General features: G+C 37.4%; 1 protein-coding gene across 4 annotated transcripts in view; it reads right to left on the bottom strand.

The window, feature by feature from the left end:
* KCNN2 (potassium calcium-activated channel subfamily N member 2) overlaps nucleotides 1-22,533 on the bottom strand; it is a 67,582-nt gene that overhangs the window by 1,641 nt on the left and 43,408 nt on the right. For 3 of the 4 annotated variants that reach the window (XM_030469726.1, XM_030469728.1, XM_030469729.1), the window contains 4 exons: nucleotides 19,940-20,081; nucleotides 8,080-8,190; nucleotides 5,512-5,639; nucleotides 857-926 (listed from right to left, as the gene is read on the bottom strand). In XM_030469726.1, coding sequence (XP_030325586.1) covers nucleotides 857-926; nucleotides 5,512-5,639; nucleotides 8,080-8,190; nucleotides 19,940-20,081 — 451 coding nt within the window. Of the gene's footprint in view, nucleotides 1-856; nucleotides 927-5,511; nucleotides 5,640-8,079; nucleotides 8,191-19,939; nucleotides 20,082-22,213; nucleotides 22,219-22,533 lie in introns of those variants that run through there. The other variant, XM_030469730.1, reaches the window with a different exon arrangement.

Here is a 22,533-nt window from a genome sequence, read left to right as displayed (position 1 = left end):
AGTTGTCAGGTGGTTCTCTCAAGCAAAAGGGGAATGAACACTGAAGAATTTTATCTTTGTTTTGATGCTTTTTAAATTGAGGAGGGGTTTAAGGTACATGAAGAGGTGTACAAGAAGCCCTTAGGAAAGGACTGTTAATGCCTCTAATGTAGCCTCAAATTACGATTAAAGTAACTGTTAAATACTGAGGTCTAATGTGAAACCTGGAATGCTATCATCTCAGCTTTCTAACTCTGTAGGTATCATTCTATATTAATGAGAAATACCAGCAACAGTAGACAAGCAGTTTGCAACTGAACAGCCTCTTTTTTTGGCAGCTATTATTCATTACAAAAACTTAAACAAATGCAGACCTAAATTTACTTGTCTAAAGACACTGCTGCATAAGACAAGGGGAATAGAAAACCAGAACCTCTAATTCCAGTCTGCGTGAAAGCCTGTATACTATGGTCTCTCACAGTACAGTCACTATCACTGGGTGGGAAATCTCTTTACTATCAGCACTACACTACTACTGCCCACTCACAGTTCAGCATTTACCATGACCACTGCAGTCACTTCAGGAGCTCTCAGGATCAGCCTCTCAATAGTGAAATCTTTCTCAAATGTACAAAAAAAAAAAAAAAAAAAAAAAAAAAAAAAAAAAAAAATTTAAAAATGGTGCATTCAAAATTTGGTCAGAGCCTTGAACAAGATGTTTCATTCAGTCAGTACTACCACAAAACACAGACATATTTCTATTTTCCACAAATAACAAATTGTTAACAATATCTGTACGTATTACGTACACATTTTCACTTACAAACTCTCCAGTTTGAAAGGATGAATGTTGAAACAACAGTAATTGCCCACTAACCTTTGCCAGGTCCACCAAAGTGTTGGCTTGATCATTCAGTTTTCTTTGTTCCATTTTTACACTTCTTAATCTAAAAAGTGGAAATTTAAATCAGATTTTTTTGTGCAAGTGGTCGTATTAGGATTTCTAAAAAGCATGCACAAAACTTACAGGAGCAAATAACTGCATGGACAATGCCTTGAGTACTTTGTGTAAAGTCAGAATTGGTCATGTGCCTGCTACAATGGGAAGCATGCTTCTTCAACACCGCAAATAAGGAAAGAGCAAGGAAATGTGATGTCCCTGAGAATACCATTTGCCATAGTCATACTTGAATTTAAAAAGTGAGATAACAGTTTACCCAGGCTATATGAAAGAAAGCCATAACATTCCTCAAAGCCTCAGTATCATGACAAGTAGATATAGGAAGAAACATAGAGAACTGTTTTTTGTCATTAATGTTGTAGCAAACAAGAATCTTCCCATGCCTACATGACTAGATACAGGTATTAGCCCTGTTCTGTCGGAAATGGATTGGGTTAGCAGGTGTTTGAACCTGATGGAAATACAGTGATAAGTGAGTTTGCCATTACTTTAAACAAAATTTCTATCTGACCAGCAGCTAAATAACCAACACACTTGCCAGTACATTTGATTTTCTTACACAATTTGTGAATCTAAATATGATTACATTTTAAACTTACATGATACACTCCTTTTCAATGCATTACTTAAACTACAGCATTGAAAAACTATGAAAAAAGCAGCAAAGGTGTATTTTTATCTTTTTTTGCCTACCTCTGTGCATTATAATTGGTCATGCACACACTTTGAAAGATATATATATGACCTTTCTTTTGTGTTCCCTGAAACAAAGTCCATGTTTTTCAGATTAACTTCCAGAGGAGTGGTTTGTAGATGCAATTTTCACAAATAAGAAATTGCTCCCTTAAGTACAAGTTTATTGTTCACCATTTCCCAACAGAGAAACACTCGCACTTTCAATGAGTTTTCTGGTGGCTGTTCTAAGCAGGAAATAGCAGTTTTCAAAAACAACGTATCAATATCTAAACAATGTGTGATAAAATCCTAGTCTACTAGTATCTCAAGGGCAAAGCAAGCTAACCATTTGTTTAGCTGTCAAGTGAAAATAACTTCGGCAGCATTTTGTGGCAGGTGGTTTGTTCATGCATAATCTGCCTATTTCTCAGGGATGGTGTCACTTTGAAAGCTAGTTTAAAGAAAGCCTTCTTGGAGATATCCCAAAATCAGGAAATTTCTTTTCATATCTTTAATTACTGAACATTTCCTTTCATATTTAAGCTAAACACCACAATAAAATTAGTTGTGAAGAGTGAAATATCATTTTAAATACATGGAAATAACACTGTTAAGCTAGAAATATACTGTTCACATAAAATTGATATTCCAGCAGCCTGTTACTTCTTACCCTGGAGGTATCCTTCAGAGCACAATATAAAATGCAGATTGTGGGAATGGTGCTTTCAGAGGCTATGAGCTGGAGATATCATAAAGTAAAAAATATGGAGGAGTCTCCAAGGAATGGAGTTATATCGTTACAATCTCACAACTGAATAATTACTCAAAGGTAAGCATGAATGATTTGACTGGAGAATGATAACCCTAGTGTTTTGGTGAGCATCTCTCAATTCACAGAATATGTGTTTTCTGCATTTCTCAGCATTCACTGACTCATCTGTTTGCCAGCTAGTATTTTAATTTTAAAATACAAAAAAATCCATTGTTATTGTAGCAATACAAGTACAAGCTGACATCAACATGGTAATTCCTCATGATAACCAACCCAATACCTATCACAGACTGTAAAAAATGTATCTTTTGGTAATGGCAAGTCTTTAGCTTCAGCAGCTGGATTTAAAGAAAACTGTCAGAATTTTGTTCCTAAATTCATTAAGAGAAAATATGAAACATCTTCATACGAAACTTCACTTATCACAGCAAAAGATCATGATTCTGGATCACGTTTCCATGACAGCAATCAGACCACTGAAGTTCACAAATAGAGACTCTATTTTTTGCATGCAGACAGTGGTAAATTCTGCAAATTTAGAAACGAACAGCTTATACAACTTACTTCCGAGCTCTATTTTCATTTTGTTGAAATAAAAAGACAAAACAAAAGAAAACAAACTGTAAAATATACTAAAACAACCAAATGAGCACAGTGAGCTCGATTCAGCAGGTGGGAAGCCCTAGGGAGTTGCTACTTCTTTCAATCAGTAACTGCCTGAGGTGGAGTTTAACTCACTTCCATTCATGATGAAGAAACCTGCAATAGCTTCAAACTTTCCCATTAACTATCATCTGTAGATTTTTTTATTCACACAATATACAAAGTGCTTTTTGATAGTATCACTTAGAGTCATGATTTCACCATCATCTCATTTAGAGTACATGAGAAGCAAAAAAAGACCCAGACTAGCTGAAGGCAGTTTTAGAGCTGTGACTGTGAATTTGAGACTGCTACCATGATCTGCTCTGGCTTCTTGTACAAAACTGGCCCTGAAACTTCACTCCTTTTAGTTCTGTCTCCAGTTGAAAAGGTGAAGGAGGGGGACCAAAAAAACCAAAGAATCCAGAAAGATGGAAAAGAGACATACACATCATGAATCACTTGAGAAAAGTTCAAAAGTGCTAGAGCAACGTTTTAATCTATGGCACTTTCTTCAGCATTTTTAGAAAATTATCCTGGTTTTGGTTTTGGTTGGTTGCTTGGGGTTTTTTGTTTGTTGGGTTTTAGATGGTTGCTTATTGTTTGTGTTTTGCTTAAAAACAAAATTTTTAGAAATGGGATGCAAAGAAATAAAGGACAGAGGGAAATGTATTATTAAAACAGCTGTTCAAAGTTTGGCTGGCACAGCTAGAAAAAAATCACTGCTGTCACCTTCTTCACCCCACCTGATTAATGAATTTTTAAGGCAGATGCAGAACAACACTTTACAACCCGTGAAGCTCTTCTGGGCTTGAATGATACATAAAGCTGCAGATTGAGCCTGCTGTGCTTTTTAGATTCTGCTCTGAACATGCATACTCTTCTCTGAACATGCATACACACAGACACACACACAGACACACAAAATAAATAGCAAAGATAAAATGTGAAGAAATAACCTTTGCAATCAAGGATTTAAGTCCAGCAAAGGACGCACAGGACATACCATCCTCTATCCCAGAACCCCTGCTACTCTTCTCTGCCTCCCAATCCTTTAAGCTAACAAGGATGACCAAACTGGGAAAATATACTTTTTTATATCCACACAGAAATGCCTTGACTTTTCTCATCTTTTTATTCCTTCAAGTATTTCTGCAATAGCATTTAATCCTGCAAGTTTGCTGAATATAATACACTAATCAAGGTTTATAGGATACTTCATACCTTAAGCTTAGCAACATTGCTACGAAACTGAAATACTGTTAGCCTAAATTTATTAACAGGAAATATGATAACCTGGCCTTTCCTTCCTGTTTTTCCTGCAAGATGACATAAGGGTGTTCTTTTCATGATGGATGGTTTCCTTGTATCTCCTCACAGGATGGCTCAGACATAGACCCACACTGAAAAGTTATCAAAACGTCAGTTTGAAATTAAACTTAATCAATTTATCTACATCTCCCCTGTATCTCATGGGAATTAATTTCATAGGCTGTAAAAATGGCTCCCTCAGGCTGGATGGGGACATCACATAGAGCAGACAAATTGTGGCATGGGTCTTGACCATTCTTCAAGAAGTATCTATGGTTCCTGGGGATAAAAGTCTCTTTTTTTTTTCTCCCATGTAGTCCAAGGAAAAGTAACTGAATCATTGTACAATTCCACTGGTTTTGATGTGCTTCATGATATGTATTACAAATTTTAGATGAATACTTATAATCTCTCAATACCATAATTCAGCTTAAGCATCCTACTGGTTACAGTTCTCAGATTTTCAACCCTAGAAGATTTCAGTAGATGGGAAGAACTCATCTGAATCTTGTCAGAGGTGCTCAAAGGTGCTCACATAATGACTGTTGGCATGTACTCCCATTTCCCCCATGTCAGGGGTCATAGCTGACATACCAACACTTGATTTTAGGCACTGAGAACATATGATGGAGAGAGACAACTAATTGCTGTTGGGCATGTACAACAACACTTGATGCATGTTCTTTTCATTAAATCCTACATACATACTCATAGGCTCTCTTCTGTCACATCATTCTGATTATTAATTATTAAAACATCTACTACTAATGAAACTTTCTTCATTTTCTTCTGTCTTTTGTAGCTTGTATCTTACTACCTGTAAGTAAATGTGTAACAACAAAGGATCGTCTCAGCAGCAAAAGACAAAGTCTTAGATAATTCAAGAAGCATAGGAAACTTCTAAAACAATGCAAACAAGTTCTATTTACTATGGGCATACACAACCAGCATACTTTTAAATTTTTTTTGTAAACAGGTAACATAGTAAAACCTTATCATTGTTTACTCAAGAGAAAAATCAACCTCAAGAGTAATTTCAAGTACGAAGCGGGGGAGAAAAAAGGGGGTGGGGAGGGAGCAGGATGGGACACAGAGACTGAGAGTGGCTATGAGAGAGAGAGAAACTAAGAGAAATACCTGGAGAGAAAAACCAAAGCAAAATAGTACTTACTGATGAATAGCTTGCAAGAATTTGCGTTGATGTTTCCTTACTTTTGCATGGTCTATCTTTTTAACCAGCTTTGTGTTTTTATAAATTAACCATGTTTCCCTGAGTACATTGGCCGCTGCATTTTTCACCTGTTTGATAAAAAAAAAACACCAGGCTCTCAAAAGTAGCATTGTGTCATGTTTTCTCCTTTCTGGAATAAACTCCTCCTAAAGCACTTCAGACCCTGCCTAACTGTGGGAAGTGAGTACACAAGAAGTGCAACACCGAGGGCAGAAAGCATAATTGGACTAAGGGGACTGCTGAACAATTTCCATGTTATTTATAAACTTGGGACCAGCCCTCTTTGCATTGAGGAATAATTTGTCCCTCTTTAAAGAGTTAGCACTGTTTGGTGGTTTTGGTAATATAAATCACAGTAAGGAAATACTAATGATTTATCTGTACGGTAATGAAATTAAAATGTGTTTAATAGAATCATAAAATTTCTTACTTTCTTATATATGGCTAGTACCTCTTCAATCTCTTAGCAATTTAACAGTCTTTTAAAATTTCCAGAGCTGTTTGAACACACTTTTTTTCTTTTTTTGTTTATATTTTTATTCTTGTTTCTTTTTTACCATTCTCCCAGGAGATTTAAAAGATCTTGTCAATTAATGTGGCCAGTGTTCTGTTTCATAAGTAAGTGCTTTGATTTTTTTAATTTTTTTTTTAAATGACGCTTTCCATAGAATGTTAAATGTAAAAGAGTACCTACAGTTCCATCTTAGGCCCTCCAAAATTTTCAAGAATGCTTAGAAACATCAGAGAACTTTAACGCAATTTTGATTAAAGACAGAATAACTAGTTACTTTCAAAGGAAAACTGTCCTTATTATTCATCTGTATTTTCTCTCCCTTCAACTTTATATCATGCCAGTCACTGCAGCATCAGAGCTAAGTCAATGTTGAATGAAAGCCCTCGCAAAAATGCCACGCAGAAGCTCTTCCTAGCAGGAGATTCCCACCTTGTACCTGTAGAAGTGTTGGAGAGCCTTTGTCCTGCCTTTGGTCGAAGCACAATCAGTTTGTGACCTGATCTGCATCTCAGATTTGTTCCCTAGGTTTGCTTTTCATGTGCTCTGAGTTTCAGGAGTTTGAAGCTACCCAAGCACCACTTGGATACAGTATGAGACTGATATTTAGATTTATATGAAGGATAGCTGAATAAAATAAACTTTAAAAGGCACAAAGGAACACCAGACTCAAAATCTGGTCAATCCTTACAAAACCCTTTTCCTCCCTGAAAGACAGTTTGAACTCAGCTGTCAGATTACCCTAGAAAAGTGCCCATATTAGGAATGAACAAATTGTTGTCTGTGGTTTAGTATCAACAAGGCCTTAACTAAGTATAATAGGAGTGCAAACCTAGACGCTCAGATAGAGATCTCAAGTCAAACACCTTTGTACCTATATAAGAACTGTCTTCCCACACATCCTTAGACTTTCCCTGCCATGGCGGCTTAGGGGAGGTACAGGCTGTTAGTGCTGACCAGCACAGAAATGAGGGAACCAGCACAACCAGAGCAGCTGGCCAGCATACCCTGGAAACACAGCATGTGGAGACATGACACAGCTCTCTGTAGCAGTGCAGCACTGCACTGCTGCACGGAGCTGTGCTGAGGCAGCCAACCTCCTTCCCACCTGGAGCAGAGACATGGTATCTGAGCAGAGCTCAGGCATCGACATCCCTCTCCGCCCATCAGCAGGGATAAGTTCTGCTGAGTTCTGTTGTAAGGACCTTCCTTTCCCTATTGACTCTCCTCAACAACTAAGATCAAACAAGTTGAGAGGACTGTGTAGATCCTGCTAATTTTCTTCCATCCTCAAGAGTGACCTGTTTTATTTCAATACAGGACTTCTATTGCCTTGTTTGCTACATTCTTTCATGTTCCAAAATGTTACTGTATTTCAAATGATATTTGAATTATATTTGAACACTTGAAGGTATATTTCAAAAGAAAAAATTTACAATATTTTTTATGAATTCTAATGATTTCTAGGGTTTTTTTAAAAATAATCTCTTCTAATAATATTATCAACAAGTATCGCTCAAGGTACTTCAATACTATGTGCTGCTAAGTGAACCCTGTGTTGAATACAAAAGGCAATTGGAAAGACTGTCTCACTCACAACTACAAATATGTCTTTTTCTTAAGAATGCCCTTCATTGCTTGTAATTCATGTATCAGTCATTTCACCTATTTTAGCTAGAAAAATTTTACATAGTCTTCTTATATGTGGCATGAAGTTTTTTTAGCTTAAGATAAGTCTTTAGTTTTACAGCATTTAACTGTTGGTTATACCAATTATCCTCCAGCTGCAAGAAATATATTCTATAGAGAATATTCAAATTTTCAAGATATCACAGTTGCCCTCAATTCAGAGAAAAGCTTTAGGCATTCAATTCCTTCTTGCAAAATCACACCCTTGAAAAATTTCAGTATAATGGAGCAGGAGACTATTTAAAACAAATGCAGAAATAAATTAACACACATTTCCTTTTCAGTTGTGAATATAAATTGTGACTTACTCTTTTAGTTAGCTGGGTGTCCATCATGAAATTATGCACATGTTTTTCAGCTTTGGTAAGTTCTAACTTCCTTGCCACGACAGCTACCACCAGTGCAGTACACCCAGCACCCTGAAAACAATAAAACAAACCCCCAAGATGTTACTACTGCATTTTGCACAGTTTTTAGTTTAAGTTTCTCCTTTGCTGTAGAAGTATGGCAGGCATCAGGTGGTTCATCCCTGGTAAATATAGTGAACATGCTACAGCTATTTCAGTTCAGAGTAATAGGAAAAGTCAGTAATTACAGGCTGGTCTGTCAAGGCATCAAAATAATTCGTGAGCAGCATCATTTAGAAGTTCAGTTTTTCTTTCTGCAGGGGTTGAAAATGTGAACACATCCCATTTGTAGTCTATAAACAAAGCAGGTGGTAAAAACCACTTTTAAACCCCAGAACAGTTAGTAAACAAATGTTCTGGTTTTAACAATTGTCTAACGGTTGCAGCAATTGCGAAAGAAAAAATAAGATTAGTTTAGTATTTAGCATACAAAAAAGTTTCTTAGGATTTTCTAAGGGTGTAAAAATAATAATAAATATAGTATTTACTCGCTTTAGTATATTTCCTTGTTGTTCTCCAAGTCCTTCAATGATCTTTTCTTATAGTATTTCTGCTTATCTTATTACAATTTAAAATAGCACACATACACAAGATCATTTCTTCAAAACTTGGATGGAGAAAGTGTCAATTAATTTTCTAATTTGTGCTGTATATATGTATTCAAGAAGAACCAAAGCCAGTACATGCCTGTCCCTTTGAAATGACAGTGCCTTTATCACCATCACAAATTTAAATGTGGAGTTTTTTTGCAGGGAGGAAAGCAAAGGGTACCAAAATGAAGTAGGTAATGAGAAGCAACATCACAGACATCTAAAGGTGTCATTTACTTTACACTATTAATAAATTCTGCTGCCTTAGTTTTGTTTTTTGTTTTGTTTTGTTTTTAACAACTCTTTACAAGTTCTTTTTCAAAAAGCACAAAAAGAACATGAAATACGCCAGGCTGTGTTAAACTTGCAGCTTCACCCTAATCTAGCTATTACTGCACCTGTGTCAGTTACTGTCCAGTAAAAAGCAATCTCTTGTTGTACACTGAAGCTTACCACATCTTCATTCATAGAGCTTTCTTCCACTCTATTTCTCCATTCTCCACCTCTATGAGTGCCTTACTCTCTCCAGAAAATCCAGCAGAAATCCCTGAATCCAGCTTTCACAATAAAATTCCAGTAAGAAACACATAGAGACTGCAAAATAAATTAACTCATTGGAAACCCTTATTCATATAGTGTCCTCAAAAAAAAAAAAAAAAAAAACTGCTTTCTTTGCTTACTTACTGAGGCACCCAATGAATTTTGTAAAAGTCTCCAAGCAATTAGTTCTTCATTCCCTGGTATATTGTTCCAATAAATCCATCTGTTCCCTCACAAACACCTAATTCTCTGCAATTAAGTCTCACCTAACAAAGCTTCTATCCCCAAGGAGCTCTCAACATTCCCTTGAATGAGTCCGTTGTAACTTTGCTGTGTTTCCTTCTTCCCTTCTGTCCTCAGTACTCAGCTTTCTAGTTTCTGTTCCCTCTGTTCATGGACATTTACTTGAAGTTTTGCTCTCCCCATGAGATGAGTCAAAATGGGGCTGCAAGTTCCTTGGCTTCTCCAGATCCCACTAAGAGTTAAAAAGGCAGAAGACAGACAATGCAACTTAAGGCTGAGCACTTCAGAAATCCACCAAGCCCTCTGAGAAGAGGACTAGCCAGGAGATGCTCTACCATATGCCCTACCTCCCCAGAAAATAGGCAGCTCTCCTTTAGTCTCCTTTCTGTGAAAAAGGGCAGAGGAAAGTGCTGAAGACTTCTTTGTGAGCAAATAAATAAATCAGCTACCCCATACATGAAGAGAAAAGCAGACATCTTTTGGTCCAGTATGTCAGGATAACTAGGATCAAATTAATGACATAAGTTGAGTTCTACCTGCTTATTCTGTTATACCTGTTCTACCTGCTTATTCTGTTATTCTGTCATTCTTCAGCAAGAACGCTAAAACAGAATGAGATTATTCATAGCAACACCACTGGCAAAATGGCACAAAACAGCTGTTTATGTCAACTTACAGGGCAGAGAAATATTAGATGCCACTTCCCACAGCCCCCCAGAAAGCTAGAGGAATGGTGACAGACCAAAGGAATTTGGTTTGAATTGAAATTATCCCAGTCTTTGCGATTAATGCTTTTTCAGAGTGACCCAGCTGTTATAAGGGCCAAACACTGTTAAAACCAGTAGCCTTTCATATTTCATACGAAAGATACGAAATATCTTTCATATTTCATATGAAAGATGCTGCCTGCAGCAGTAAAATACTGTCACCAGCAAGCTATGACAACCGCATCTGTGGTGCATATGCACAGCAGTGCATATACATATTCCTTAGCTCCAGAACAGCTTACTGCTCCAGCAAGGTATTCAACATTCAGGTTACCCCTCTTGGCTTTGAGGATATGAAGGATCTCAGGACATGAAAATCAGCTCTTTTTCGCATTTCTGCAAAAGAATGAAGTGTTATACCATCTGCATGTTTATGTTTCACAGTACGTTGAAGGAAAACAAATTACACTCATTCTTTAAACAACTAACAGCTTACAGAAATAAGATTGAAATTCCACTTAAAGTACATAACGCTATTTAATATTTTATCTTACAAAGCTCTGCGCTATTTATGCGCTCTGTAAAGATCTCAGCATCCTTAAAGATACTAATAAAGTGAGAATTATTCCAAACTGCAGAAATGAAGTAGAGGTGATACAGTTACAGTAGAATCATAAGCATCAAACTTTCCATGTTTTGGAATATCCTGATTCAGATGAAAATCAGTAGCATGAATTAAATACATTCATGCTCATGTGCTCAGGTTTTTTTCTTATATCAATGCTACATAATGCAGCATCTACTTTTTTATTAAAATGACATAGGCTAAGTAATAGCACTATAGTATTTATTTCAACTGCAAGGAGGGCTATTTTGAGAATAAAATTCTAAAAAGTCTTATATTTGATTACTGCATTTTGTAATTTCCAACATCATTCTATTTTTCCTGTTATGAAGTAAATAATAAACTAAATCACTGTTTCAAGCTCTTGCTTAACTTTCAGGGGAATTATACATAATAAAAAAATTAAAAAGGCAGGAATGTATATGTTTTCAAGTAACAAGGCAGTAAGTATTTCTAGTTGGAATTTCCTCTCTTCATTCAGCCTCCTGTCTACCTCTTGAATTACAGAGTTATTGTAGTGCATTTTGGCTTGGTAGGCACGCTGATTTTAAGGGCACTTAGGACTTCCAGTGTTTCAAAATTTGAGGGAAAAGAGAATGAAAGAATATTCATAACATCCCCTCATCAGTCCATTGCAATTTCAGCTAGATATATATATCTGAAAGCCACCAACTTCCACCCTGCTGAACAGTCCATTTAAGGATGAGTTATAGGACAACAACTATGCCATCTCAGCCAAAAAGGTCACCTAAAAATAGTTTTGCATTATTAATACTTTCATATATTCAATACCTCCCTGGCTACTATTGTCTTCAGTAGAGTTTGCACCACAGCTAGAATCTTATTGCAACATTTAAACTTCTAATCTATAATGCTGCTGCTACAACTATAATTGATCTATGATTCCTTTCTCTATGGCATCACACATAGAACATTTGCCCTCAGTCGCAATATTTTATAACTCCCAGCTCTTCCTTCTCATGGCTTTAGTAAGCCCCTTGAGATAAAATCTTTTGCATCATCTCTTGACTTCATAAAAGCTTCCTGGAAACATGTGCAAAGCTGATACATAGTTTTCTTTCAAATTCCTCCTCTACTTTTTTAGGATAGCAAAGCCTAGCAAAACCAGTGAAGGTACTTAAGAGTCTGGTATGCCAAGATCATTTGTTTTGACCCTGCATAATACCTCCTTGTTCCCCATTCTCTTTGCTATATGGAGATGGTAAATTGTTCAGGAACTTGGACTACATGTTGCTACTACCTTTATACAGTACTGGTATCAACAGAATCAGGTGTTAAGAGCCCTGAAGCACTACAGGAACATAAATAACAATAAATAATGAACGTAGGTCTGTATTAACCAATTACACAGTACACATCATAACATTAGACCTGACTTTGCCTTTTTTCTCCTTCAGATCCGATGTGGTCTGTTGAGATTATGTATCAATCTGTATACTAAACCAGCTGAGATGCCTTCAGCAGTCTAATCACAGCCCTTTGTCCTCTTCGCTGATGCAGCCCTGCCTGAGCTTTCTGCTGTTATCATCAGAACCACAAGACCAAAGCTGACTAACTTAAAAACTACCACACAGAATTTTACATTATGGTAAACCCAAACAGATATAGCCATGACAGCTAGAGGGAAAAAGCAGGTGTTGCCCAAAGTATGTAATGAGGGTGAGTCTATGAAGTTTGAATCAAGACCATGACTTTTGTACTGCTCACAAGTGCCAGGACTGAGGGTTCACACTTGTGCAATACACAGGGATTGCAAAACTGCAGGGTTCAGGCTCCTATAAAGTCTAGTATTTACATCTAACTTTCTGGTAAAGGTCCAGTTTTAGTGATTACCAAAAAGAGGTGCTTGCAACTCTTCAACTATAGGGTTATCAAAGGTAAAGAACGGTTAGCACTGGCTGATAAGCTGCACTGAAAACAGCATTTAGACAGCAGAGAACCCCAGTACTCTCTAAGTAAATGCCTCTGGCATTTCCACTTGGTTCTTTCTTTGGTAAGGTTCCAAAATAACTTTACAAGGCAGCAATGAATTGAGCCATTTCTGCAACTGCCTGGAGGTCATGTATATGCCTGAAGGTCATGTATATGCCTAGAGGGTGCTACTGGTGTGAAAGGAAACAACACTCTGTATCAGTGTCTCAGCTGAAAATCTGGCAGTTTTGGTTTACTGGACTGGAAATGAAGTGTGGTCTTTAGCGCTGTGGTTGCCACAAAAATGTCCTCCTATACTTGCCTGTAGCTGAAAGAAGGCATTTGCCATATTTCTTGCTCACTTCCCTTGGGATCCACTGAGGGAGAAAAAAGGTCCACTTTGCAGACATATGGTTCTGGTGGGAAATTACCTCTGCACCAGAAAATGCGCAACATTCCTCCTGCTGCTCTGCATAAAATTAAAATCCTGTAAGAATTTATACAGGTATTTTGTTCATTTGGCTCTCCAGAAGGCGGACTTACAGGATCACCATAGGAGGAGAAAAAAAAAATTTCGAAAAAACTTGCTTGAGGTTAAAAAAACCCCCTCCGAAACAGCGTGAAAGGTGAGGGAGGAATCCATCCACAAGACAGACAGAGGTTAAGAAAATGGTGGTGTATAAACGCGGTTTTGCATTTGTCATTGTTTACTGGGAGAGATGTGTAACCTCGCAACACTGAAACAAAATAGGATGAGTAGTAGCACAACAACTATGCCATCTCAGCCAAAAAGGCGACCCAAAATAGTTTTGCATTATTTATACATCCATATATTTAATATCTGCCTGGCTAGTATTGTCGTCAGTGTAGTTTGCACCACAGCTAGAATTTTACTGCAACATTTAAACTTATAAGCTATGCCATAGCACATGAGCAGATTCCTTTACTTCTCATTAACCCATAAGGTTTTTAGCCATGTTGCAAAAATAAAAATTATGAAGAGCACTAAATGTCATATACAAATATGTAATTGATTAAATACTTTCAGACATTGTAGTGAATAGTCATAGCACGAGTGAAGTAAACTCCTTTTCTTGCGTACTAGTAAAAGCTTCTGGGGCAGCACAGAAAATGATGTTTTATAAAATTAAGACAATCTCTCTTCTAAAGGGAACCTACAAATGGTAGTACTGTTAACTCAGAGAAGCCCAAGAATTGAATGCACTCTGGTAGCTGGGCTTTTGGGAAGCCATCAGTGGTCATAACAGCTCCAACACTCTCTGGAGATCAAGGCAGTTTCTGTCAATGTGCAAAAAACTTTCTTCTGAGCAAGGAAGTGAAATCTGATTTCACTAAACAAGCAGGCTTAACAGCCCACAAGGCTGATCAGAAACATTACTTTGATAATTCAGGATGACTGCTACCAATGATGTTCTTGTCCAACACCTTTGTTGTAAATGCAAACACAATTGCAAAAGTTTCATGAGAATATATGTAAAAGTATATTAAAATTCCTGTATTAAATCAGAATTTGTTGCAGATGAAATTATACTTTTTCAAAATATAGCAGATGTGTTTCTGTAACAGTCATCAGCTCTGGTTGTATCTATGTAAACAAAGATATCATGGGACAATTGTTGTTCATTTCAGCCAGTAACTACCTACCTTTGAACTTGCTGAAATGCATCCGTAACTCCTAGCTGATGACTGTTACAGAAAAACATCTGCTATGCTTTGAAGATAACATAATTTCATTGCAATTGACCTGTCACAGGATGCGTAGGGTGGTTGGTTATGGCTGGGATAAAGATTGCTTTATATTAAATAGGCGGGAAACAGTTCCCCCATCCTCTGACACTTCAAAAACTTCCAGTTCTATCAGTACAAACTGAAGACCTTCCAAGGGAAGTTCTTTTCTCAATTTTTCTAATTCTAGATTTTGTTTACTCAAAGGAAGGTTTGTGCCATTCTCTCACATTAAAGATTACTACCCTAACCAGCACTTCAGAGCTCTCTGGAGCTTCTCAACTCAATTTGGTCATTTATTTTTCTTTTCTTCAGTTAGAAATTTCATCCCAACAAGCTACAGCCATAAAATAATCCCAAACTATGTTTGTTCCTTACAGAAGTTCCTCTTTTGGCAATCTGGGATGCTGGAACAACAGTAGGGGCGCTGAAGAACTTCTGAGCAGCCCAACTTTTAATAGTTATATTAAACTAATATATTCAAGCATTATAATAATTCAAGCATTAACTGTCTTCTCCATATTACATTTCTGCTGGACACAGAAATGGTGAGTTAGGTTGTATTATGTTAGAAGGAATAAACACAATCTGTTCTGAATCCTGATGTCACTTATATTTATTGTTGAATTCTCAGAACCAACTGAATTAAATTCTTGTCAGATTGCATTGCAACCACTCTAGTAAGACTCTAATAAGATTCTTCACCTACATGAGTGGTGTTGAAATCCTGTTTTATCTTTTAAGATGCTACTTACAAATTTCCAAAAGGAACATCTTGTCCTTGTCCACCTTTATGATGTAAATTTAAGAAGAGTTTCCTAATTTCTTTGGTTCTTTCATAGGCTTAATGATCTCTTCAGAGTTCATTTCAATAACAAAAGCATTTAAGCTGCACTTTCAGCATTAGCAAGGCAGACACTGGAATAACAGCTACTTAATATAAAGCAATCTTTATCCCAGCTATAGCCAACCACCCTATGCATCCTGTGACAGGCCAATTGCAACACATCCATTTTATTGTAGCAACACAGGTTTAACCTATTAGTTCTGCATGCCTGCTTCTAATTGTTGGCAGTTGGCTCTACAGGAAGATTCTGCATCCTTAGTTTTGTATCATACAATAAATGCACTAGCTCACCACATAATGCTGGATGTAAAAGGAAAACAGTCCTTTTCAAACCTTGCAAACAGATCCTTGCATTTGGAGTCAGAAGGACAGATTGCCATTATTTTATCTTGCGTAGGCACAAATATCCATCTCATGGCCAATAATTATACTTTCTCCCATACCTTCTTACACTTGACCCCTGCTTTAATTTCTACCAATTTCTACTTCCCTTCTTTAAACTTTTGCTAACTTCATTATACTCCTTATAAAGCAAGGGAAAATTGGCAAACCACTCCAAGGCCCTAATTCCATAAAGCCATTAAGGAGGAGGAAGTGTTACCTGTATAAGCAGTTCCACTTAGCACCAGCACAAAGTGCTCCACCCATAGCTGAACTCAGCCTGCTGACCAGGATCTGAGAAATCTGTTTTGGTGTGCACTGATAACCATGGATGGCACCTTCAGACAAAACTCTGATGAGCTGCATGGCATGGTGAAGATGCCATAGGTCTCCCCATCTCCTTTATATACTATTTTGATATCACTAACTCGTATTTCTATCCATTCATCATGCTCTTGCAGACCTACTGTATACAGAGGGCGGAGGACACATTTGCTCCCCAATTTATAGTCCACCTGGCCCATAGCCTACTACTGCTGTCTAGTGAAATCTCATTGGAAAAACAGGTAAGCAATACAGTTGAGGTGCTCAGTTCAGTTTCACTTGCCCATACGTAAAGCATCTCCGCATTAACCCATGCCACCAACTCTGTATTGTGCTGTGTCAGTATTTCATTAAAGTCTCACATATTTAAATGCTTCACAAGATCAAAAAGTAAGTGGATCAATCTGGCAGTATTTTTTCACTATTTGCTTTCTTTGTTCACAGGCTTCTTTTTCTTCCCTCCCTCACCCCCCAGTTCTTCTAATACATTAATCAGACTTCTTTGCTGGATTATTCTTAACAATTCTCAAGGCTTTTTCCTTTTGGTATAAACTGAATATGCGTACATATTTTCCTATTTTCCAGCAGTATGCATTTGCAGAATTTCAAAGATGACACCTGAACCAGTACCTCAAGACAGCAGCAGCTGCAGTTTCAATAGCCAGCACAACTTGGTGCCATCAATAGACCGCACAAAGTCTACTTCCCAGGCTGGAGCACAATGCAGGGTTCAGCCCAAGCAGTGCAATTTGCATTGCACAGAAAGCAATTCCTGAGGCAGAAGGGGGAGGGCAGCCAGGATACCTGGGCTGCTCTCCCTTCATTGAAGTCAAGACACTGAAGAAGCCCTTCATGGGCCACCAGTTTTGCAAAGCCGGTATTAACTCTTCAGTATTCTGTGTAATTACTCTTGTATTCACAAGTATTCCTATTTATTCTTCCTTCCACCCTTTTTAACAGTGACCTTTTCCAAAAGCAAAAACTCAATGGTATTTGTTATTGATCACACTAATCCAAAAATGGTTTTGCTACTTCAGATGCTAAGGAATTCATTTTCCCTCTTAAAAATCACATACACATTTTCATTTCATTTATGTTCATTCAACAATTCTCCTGGTGTACCTTTTAATTAGACCATCAACCACTCCTAATGAAATAAAAATCAGTAAGTCTTTTTTAGGATCTTATTTTTCCCACAACAAACATTAGTTAGTTTTTGCACAAGTTTCGGAAGACTAGCTGGTTTTAAAGAATTATATTCAAGACCTATAAGCTTTCTGGTATTGCAGGTTAGGCTGGAAGATAATTCATTATTATGTTCACTGTTTCATACTTCATATCTTTCAGATCCTTTATAAAATAATAATAAAAAGAAATAAAAAAGTAATTTGAGCATCTGACTTTCTCCCATTTTTTTCTCAATGATGATGTTTGCCAAAGCCATATTGCAGATGTCCTTAAAAATGTAATTAGGGGTCAGGCTTCCTGTATTGTTTTACCTATCATCACATGCTAGCTACCTGGCTCATTTTTTGGTTAAGAATGCTTTCCATCTCTGGAAGAATTCATCCCAAACTTATTACCACAAGATTCTGATTTGAGTCTTCGTCCTTCCAAAGCAGCTGCAGAATTTTTAATCATAAAAAACAAAGACATGAAGATGAGTAGGAAACTTTTTTCATGATGAAATGCTGAAAAGTGCTGAACAATTTGAGTGAATGAACTTATCTGATACCTGCATCTTCAATTATTTGCTTCTTGTTTCTAAACAGTGTCTGGGAAGAAGGAAAGCTTTGTGACAGGGTTCTGTCCCGGTTCTGCACATCTCTGTGACAATATATACTGCTTGTCCTTCTTTTTTCCTAATGAACTTATGACCACGTTTTAACCTCTCTGGCATCAAAATCGAACTCAGAAAGAGGAGAAAAAGCAAATAGCCCAGAAGATGGCAGATTTGAGCTTAGTCAACAGCTTTTAGAAAAGCTTTCTGAGTCATTCCTCTTTCAGCCTGTACCTTCCAACTACATTGCGAACTCTGTATGTAAGGAGTTAAGCATTTGCCACCACAGGCAAAATGTACTGGAAGTCTTTCTCAACAAGGTTAGTGACCTGAAGCTTGTCAGATGTTAAAAAAACAACAACAACAAAACAAAAACAGAAAAAAACTTAAATATTTCAAAAATGCATTGATCTATTTTAATCTTTGGACATAAAATGCACTCCTATAAATTAAAATCTTACCAAAACACCTGTTCAAAAGAGACAACTATTTGATACCATTAGCTTTCAGCCATAATCCCAATATATCTGTTTTAACAGAAGTAGATATTAGAGCCACATTAGTTATAATCAATGGCAAAAATTCAGGAACAAGTATGTATCTTCCTGTTATATACAGTACATATGATGCTTATTAGGCCCCTCTCATACACAGGGACATTTAAACAGGAGTTGACACAAATAAAAGTGTTAGAGGCTGTAGCTTTTTAACTGCTAGTTTACTGTAGATTTGTGTAAATTTCCCAAACGCTGTAATACATAGAATCATAGAATGGTTAGGGTTGGAAAGGACCTTAAGATCAGCCAGTTTCAACCCCCCCGCCATGGGCAGGGAGGCCTCGCACTAGACCACGTCACCCAAGACTCCGTCCAACCTGGCCTTGAACACTGCCAGGGATGGAGCATTCACAACTTCCTTGGGCAACTTGTTTCAGTGCCTCACCACCCTCACAGTAAAGAACTTCTTCCTTATATAACCTGAACTTCCCCTGTTTAAGTTTGGACCCGTTACCCCTTGTCTTGTCACTACAGTCCCGGATGAAAAGTCCCTCTCCAGCATCCTCGTAGGCCCCCTTCAGATACTGGAAGGCTGCTATGAGGTCTCCACGCAGCCTTCTCTTCTCCAGGATGAACAGCCCGAACTTTCTCAGCCTGTCTTTATATGGGAGGTGCTCCAGCCCACTTATCATCCTTGTGGCCCTCCTCTGGACTTGCTCCAACAGCTCCATGTCCTTCTTATGCTGAGAAGACCAGAACTGCGCACAGCACTCCAGTGGAGTCTCACAAGAGCAGAGTAGAGGGGCAGGATCACCTCCTTCGACCTGCTGGTCACACTCCTTTTGACAGAGCCCAGGATACACCTGGCTTTCTGGGCTGTGAGTGCACACTGTCAGCTCATGTTAAGTTTCTCATCACCTTACTCCCTGCCTAACTTTGACCAAATGGTGCAGTACAGAAAAATTAAAATCAGACATAAATTACATTTAATAAATATACTGAATATGCATGGACTAACAATTGCTGCATCATATCAATGGTAACAAAAACACTTACTGTGAAAATTGCAATATATAAATCCACTTCAATCAATGGAATGCTATGGCTAGTATGCTATTGGACTTATAAAAACAGAGTAGAAAACTACGTTCATACAAAATGCTTTACGGGATCAGCTACCATCATGTTGCTTTCTTTGTGATTAACTTAAGAACTGGAGATTAATGATTAGTACTAGTCAGTTACATGTGTCCAAAGATATTTAAGATGATATGGTATCTTAACATTTAGTGAAAGACTCTATTGAGATTTTGAAGTTGTGACTTATGTCAGGGTGGAATTTGTTTCTCTGTATTTCATTACAGAGCTGCTGAATTTCACCTAAAGAAAACTCTCCTTTCCATTACGAGGAATGAAAGACCATGGCAATGGTGCACGCATATATAGTCTACAAGCCAGCAAATAAATATTTCTTTATGACTACCACAAATTTTGCAATTAATTGCAGCAAAAAATCTCATATCCAGTGAATAAATTCAGAAACACTCACCATTATTCCAGTGAGTAAACAGACTCCTTTCCCACAGTATGTATTAGGTACCATGTCACCATATCCAATGGATAAAAAAGTTATTGAAATCAACCACATTGCTCCAAGAAAGTTGCTAGTAACATCCTGTTGATCATGGTACCTGAAAAGAAAAAAATAAACCATTTCTTTATCATGAAAACTTTTATTAAACTTCTGTGCTGTCAGAAAGAAATCGTATTAACTGGTCATACAACCATTCTTGCATTCTACAGTTATTACCTTTTTGAAAGCAGCTATAAGGAAATAAATAAAAATCAAATACAATTACATCAGCAATAAAGAAACAGACGGTACAACAGTAGCATCAGTAGTAGAGCTGCTCAAATGGCTTATAATTCAGTATATTTATTATTATTAAAATGTTGCTGTTATTAAAATAGCAGAAACCTCTTATCATTTAATAAAATCTCTCCATCAAGGATATAAGTCCTGCTAATCCTCTGCAGCAGCGTAAGACACCAGTCTACTATAGTTGCTGCAGTCTAGGGCAAATATGAAAGTCAGAAAAGGATGTGTGAGCAAGCAGACAGCAGAGCACATCTCCATCTCCCTGGCTCAAATGTGAATCTGTAACCCGAAATCTGATCAGGACCTATTATGTAAATGCTGACTTAGACAACCTAAGATCTTCCCTCTCCTTCTACATGTCTGAGATAACTAGAAAAGTATGCCATTGTATTTCTCATCATCAAAAGATCTTTACCTTAACTACAGCAAAACCTTCTTTTTGTATTGACAGCTATTAAGTGTAATTTCTTCATGTGCCATTTGTTGTCTTAGTTTTAATATTCTAGTGGAATATATTCATTTTGTCCTCAAAGAAAACAACTTTAGATAAATAATCTAGTCTTCACATGACATGTACTTAATCAACAGGGAAGCCATAAGGACACATCTTAGGCTTAAACCTGTTATCAAGACTCATTCTGTGCGGGGAAGAATGCCTAGTAGCCTAACACAAGTGGAATTTTGCTCCCCAGAGAGAATAGCTATGCAACAGAGACTATCTGTGTTAGCCACTGCAGCCTCAAGCTTGCAATAACCCCTGCAGCTGCTGTGAAGCCTCAGGTTAGCTATCTATGCTGCTGGATCCCCAAAGGTATTATTTTAGCTAGTCCCTAAATTTGTGTTTCACAGTGGGTCACAGAGGGACAGTAGGGAATTGGTTCACAAATCCATAAGCCACCTGCTTTCCACAACTGAAAAAATTGTTTTCCTGCAGTCTCCATGACGGAGCAGGAATGAGCACAAAGGCACTCTCAGGAATGCCCCTATTCTCTCGCTTGCAAGATATTAACTATAAATATCTGCAAAATGCCTTCTTCAAAGTCCCACCCATGCCCTGTTGGTCACAACAATCTAAAAAATCTTTGACTGCCAAAGACTAAAGCAATCTCTCCAAACAAGTCTGTTCCACATTCCACATGTACTCTTCTCTCTCCTGGTGTCAGTGTTGTCTTTCTACATACTTTCTACTACATAAGGTCTTTTCATTTCAGTCTTCTGTACAGAACAATGCAGTAAAAGCCCACATTTGGAGCTCCTAAGGATGACAGTCACACAAATAATGATAATCACAATAGCAACAAGAGTAGAAAAAACAAAAAACAAACAAACAAACAAACAAAACCAACCAGCAAACTTGATTTAACTCATGACCACAGACCTCTGCACAACAAGAGATCTGACACTGATTTTTTCCATTCTGTACCAAGTTATGGATTTTAGCCTCCACTTAACAAACATAGTAAACAATGGCTGTGAAATATTTGGATGTAGGGAGAGAGACATATTCCTCCCATCCAGGAGGCAAGAAGAGAGCCTATGTATCATGCAAGAACCTACAGAATATCATGTAAGTGATATGACCATAAGCATTAGATGATCTTCACAAAAGGGTGCTAAAGCACATATTCTAAGGCTAGCAACTCAGTTAAATACCAACAAATCCTTGTATAAATGTATATAATAAATTTCTTCAATGCTCCTCTTTGGGTTTTGAACTTGGTGATTTCTGTACTTCAGACAGAAAACAGTTTTCCTATGAAGATGAAAACGCAATGCAATGCTTTTGATTTTTCTACATTTTGACTAAATAATTACATGCTCGCAAAATTTCAGCCCTACATGGTGATAATTATAGAAATCTTGATATGGCTAAAAAAGAACATTCTAATGCAACTCCGTAAGTTCCTGATATAAACACCAGTTTTACGTAAAGAATGCCAAAACCTTTCTCAAGCCTTAAACAATACAGGAAAAAGATAATGCAGTTTTTATCCACTTACCCTCCTTTACCCATACCAGAAAACACACAAGCCAATCTACACACAGATCATTTAACAACGTTGACATAGGGTTAGATTTTAAAAAGCACAACAGTTTCTCAAGTTTCACTGGAGACATGGATCTCAATTAGTCAGATCCCCCCGATGAAATATCCATTAAAGCCATCTGCATCTATACATAGTAGCACACTACAATGACCTGTTCAAATGTTTTTACCTTGTGAGCACAGGTCTCCTGAATTGGACTTCCTACTGTGAATTGGA

Source organism: Strigops habroptila, chromosome Z, assembly GCF_004027225.2.
Source record: "Strigops habroptila isolate Jane chromosome Z, bStrHab1.2.pri, whole genome shotgun sequence".
Lineage (NCBI taxonomy): Eukaryota > Metazoa > Chordata > Aves > Psittaciformes > Psittacidae > Strigops > Strigops habroptila.
Note: the sequence above shows the minus strand (reverse complement) of the source record. Positions and strands in the feature narration are given on the sequence as shown.